Source organism: Ciona intestinalis, unplaced genomic scaffold, assembly GCF_000224145.3.
Source record: "Ciona intestinalis unplaced genomic scaffold, KH HT000116.2, whole genome shotgun sequence".
Taxonomy (NCBI): Eukaryota; Metazoa; Chordata; class Ascidiacea; order Phlebobranchia; family Cionidae; genus Ciona; species Ciona intestinalis.
This window is the reverse complement of record NW_004190438.2, coordinates 113,440-117,913: the sequence shown is the minus strand read 5'-3', so window position 1 is coordinate 117,913 and position 4,474 is coordinate 113,440. Positions and strand designations below refer to the sequence as shown.

The 4,474-nt window shown below is 43.5% G+C and overlaps 1 protein-coding gene across 1 annotated transcript in view; it reads left to right on the top strand.

Moving 5' to 3' along the window:
• The first annotated feature begins 3,777 nt into the window (after window positions 1–3,777).
• LOC101242271 (zinc finger MYM-type protein 1-like) overlaps window positions 3,778–4,474 on the top strand; it is a 1,243-nt gene continuing 546 nt past the window's right edge. Inside the window, exon 1 of the mRNA XM_026838789.1 lies at window positions 3,778–4,386. Within this exon, the coding sequence (XP_026694590.1) occupies window positions 3,778–4,386 (609 nt within the window). The remainder of the gene's footprint in view (window positions 4,387–4,474) is intronic.

The following is a 4,474-nucleotide window of genomic DNA, read 5'->3' as shown; positions in this document are numbered from 1 at the left end:
ATTGTACGCGGCTGTGACCGCCAGACGTGTTCAGATTGGGCGAAACATGGCGGGGTGTTCTCGGCGCCCCAGAAAGGGTTTATGCCAGTTGACGGTGTGTTCGAGCACGTCTTCATGTTGGATACCGTCCTTTCCGACGCCAAGCTGAGGCGCAAGAATCTTCTTGCCGTCTTCCTTGACGTTCGGAAGCGTCCGGTATGAATGCTTGCTCGAAGTTCTTCGGTACGTCGATGCTCCCCATTACTTGGTTAAACTCGTGAGGGATATTTACACCGGTGCGACCTGCCGTGTTAGATCATCGGCTATTGAGACCGGTGATATGTGATCGAGGTGTCAGGCAGGGCTGCCCCCTGTCTGGCATTCTTTTTAACCTGGTGGGCTGCCCCCTGTCTGGCATTCTTTTTAACCTGGTAATAGAGGTGCTAATATCGGGGCTCAGTGCCGGGAATGATGGCTACCGGATGGCTTGCTTAGGTGGTAAGCTCACTCAAGTCCTGGCCTACGCTGACGATTTGGTGGTAGTCACGGAAAACCGTGATCAGATGCTACGTCAGCTGGGTGTGTGTGAGGAATTCGGCCGTTGGGCAGGCCTTGCATTCAATCAACGGAAGTGTGGCCTGATCGGCTGGAGGACGTTGCGGGGAGGGAGGAGGGTCGCACTGGAGGAGATCCTCTGCTCCTTAACGGAGTAGAGATGCCCCTGTTGCGGCCCGGTGAACACTATAAATACCTTGGCGCCATGACTAGCGTCATGAGTGTTCCCCGCACCGGATCCCAGCTGATTAAGGAATTCCGTGCAAGGCTCCAACGGCTGTTTACAACGTTCCTCACACCACACCAGAAGCTGATCGCTCTGAAACGGTTTCTGCTGCCAAGTCTCAGCTTTTATCTGAGGGTTCGTCCGAGAGGTCGGTATGCAGTGAGAGCAGCATACTTGACGGTCGCCCAGGGGTTCAAGATGTTAACGTCACCCGACGGCACAGTGTCCGCGACGGCTTCGGCGCGCCTGAAGCTCTACGCCGCTAAATTTGGCGGCCTCACTGAAGCAGGTCCTTCGGACTAGGCGCGTTATCTATCTGGTGATGACGTCAACGGGAATAGCACTCGCAAACCCGGCGCCAACCTGCCTTCTGGCCTGTGGACTCGCGTCCGCTGTGCCAGCAGGCAGTTAGGTGCTGTGTGGCGCGTTTGCCCGGGAAAAGGCATCACTGTGCGGGTGCGTAAAATTCTGTGATTATCTCCCGAGACCGACGGAAGCTCATCAGATCCTTCCACGATTGCTCTAATAAGCAGTGGTTGCTTATTAGAGCGGTATTGCGAAACCCAACTTGCCTGTCCACGAGATTAAAGGGTCCCAGGCGTTTTCTAACATACACACACAAACAGAAAATGGTGACACCAGCTTACTGATTAAGACGTAGTTTTACACACGGCATATGTTAACTGTGTGGTACAAGCATGTACTATTATTCAAACTGTGTGGTACAAGCATGTACTATTATTCAATCTAAAGACCTCAGTAAATTTGGGGTGAATGTTTATTAGACGAACAAACGTGAGGATGCTGCCCTCCAAACACAGAAAATGAGGACTTTATGGAATGAAACACATGTGCGAATGCAGTAACACGAAAGAACGTTTTACACTGAAAAGTGGCGTCTGTTCGCTGAACGGCCGACTGGGAGTTTCCTGCCTTGTTGGAAAAACGCAAGATATGTCGCTTAATCATAAACACAGTTACGCCAGATGGAATAGTTACGCAATGCGACTGTTTAATATTCGATCTTTACGCATAAAGTTAATTTGGAAAACCGTAATATATATCTGTGCTCGAAACACGCTCAATCGCTACATAGGCTGCCACCACTCGAAATGTTTTCATAGCGCGCATATTGTTCATTGTACCTCATCTTAAATTGATCGTCGTTACTTCACTTTTCACGACAGTTTGTAGGTTGCAGAACGGCACCTTTTGTTTTGTAGCATGTAGGCTAGGCTCGATGAGGAGATTTGATGTATACTTGCTCGTGCCTTTATGATGAATCATGTGAGGTGGCCAGATATGCAAGCGCTCGGTGCTCCAGCGGCAGATTAACTGAAAATGCTATTAAAACGGTAGTAAGTAAATAATACGACGTTAACATAATATGTTTAAATAATCTTAGGGACAGAACGTTATGGTATAACTGCAAAATAGATATAGATTAAGGCATAGGAGAAGAAATAGGCTTGTGGGTCACGTAGACCATGGCCTACTCAATACACCGAAACTAATAAAATGCCCTTTATAATACTGTTACGTCACGGTTGATTTCCTTCATTTTGAATGCAGTTTGCAATTGTTGGTAGGTTTAATACCAGTTGTAGGTTGTTTTAACTTACAGTTTATCACAGAACGTATGGCAGAGATATTTTCTTGGTTGGTTAAAATCATACCAGACATATAAAGCAGCGCAAAATGTTTATTTAGCATAAAGTTTATTTACCATAAAGAGAGATGAGCAATTAGATTCCGTTTACCAACACAGAAAACCTACGTTTTGGTTATATTTAATCGAGTAGACAGGCATTTGGCAAGTTTTATAATGCAGCACACCTTCATAATTTTATTTAGATTAAATTTGAAGCCACCAGAATTATTAAGCATGGTCAATAAGTGAGACCATCAACACTAAATATTCCAGCCACTTAGAAAGCTTCCTTCCAAGCGAATATTTCAACAAGATCAATTTCCCGAGCTTGTTGAAAGAGACAAAGTCAAATCTTTCATGGACTTTTCTGCTGATCACTGTCCAGGTTTTCAATTTCACCGATGTGAAACACACGCAACATACTATAAAATGAAGTTTGACTCTGAAGGATTTCCTTCCAAATTGGTTTACTAATTTTAATAAAAAGTGCAGATTGGAGTGTTTTTCAATGTTGGCCAATTTTTCTAGTTACCTCTCGAACATAGAAGATTCGTTGGAAAATAGAAACAACATTGTGACAGAATTAAACAACAGAAAGTTGTATGAAAAAAAAATCACAGGACCCATATTCGTGTGATCTAATTCGTTTTTCACTTTTGTTGAGGTACACATCTGTACAAGCTTATAAATTGTTGCTGCAAAAGTTTGCTTTTCCATCGATATCCTTGCTACAAAAGTTAAAAAGTAAAAACGTCGATGCAGTGATAGCCGTTAAGCTTTATGAAAGAACAGGGTGGTATTTCAAATGATGTTGCGTTGATTGCTGATGAAATGTACTAGCAGAAGTAAACTGGATTGAAGAAGTCGGTACCGATTGTTATCAAAGCATGCCCTGAAACGAAAGTGGATGGTAAATGAAAGGCCGAAAAATTTATTGATTGTTTGTCTATTCTGAGTGGGCATGGTTTTTCTGTAAGGGCAATTGTTACTGATAATCATTCTGCAAGCGTTCGAGAGATTTTCAATTGCTCAAACAATTACAACCAGGAAATGATTTGTACATCCAACACCATCCTCCAGTTGTGTTTCTTTGAAATTACAGAGACAGTGGTTGGAACAATATTCCTGGTTGACATATAGTGAAGTAAAGCTTGAGGCCTTCTGTAAAATATGCGTCGTTTTTGCCCCAACACGAGCTGGCTGGAGTGCATTAGGCACTTTCGTTAATCACTCAAAGATAAATATCAAAAAAGCTGGAAAGCTAATAAAAGAACACTATCAAAAAGAATACCACCGAACGGCTCAAGCTCGAGCAGAAGGGTTCCTCACTTCATAGAACCCATCAACAGGAACTGTGATTGAGCAAATGGGTGGAATAGTACGACAGAATCGAGAATTTTTTAAGATTGTCATCGATACCGTGAAATTGTGTGGACGTCAAAACTTTGCACTGAGAGGTCATAGAGATAGCGGCCCTTTAAGTGTAAATGACGGAGATTTTGAAAGTGGTATAAACGAAGGGAACTTCCGAGCATTGCTACGTTACAAGGTTTCTTCTGGAGATAAAATATTGTTAGATCACATTAAAACTTCCCCGCGTAATGCAACCTACATTAGTTGGCAAGTCCAGAACGAAATTATTAATTTGTACGAGAGCAACATTCGGCAATGCATCGTGAACAAGGTGAAAGATGCGGTCTTTTACTCAGTTCTAGCAGACGAAACTAGCGATGTTTCGCTAATCGAACAACTGTCTATTTGTGTCCGTTATGTGGAGGTGGCCAACGACAATAAACCAGAAATTAGAGAAGACTTCTTGGGTTTTGTGGCTGTGGAAAATATGTCCGGGCATGCGCTTGCTAATTCAATTATTGAAACGTTAAAGATGTGGGGGCTCGATCTATCCAATTTACGCGGTCAAGGATATGATGGAGCGGCAAACATGGCAATGCAGTTTCGTGGTGTTCAAGCGCACGTGCTGAACAAATATCCGCTAGCGACATACACACACTGCAATTCACATGTTCTAAATTTAATTGTTTCACATGCTTGCAAAGTACCTT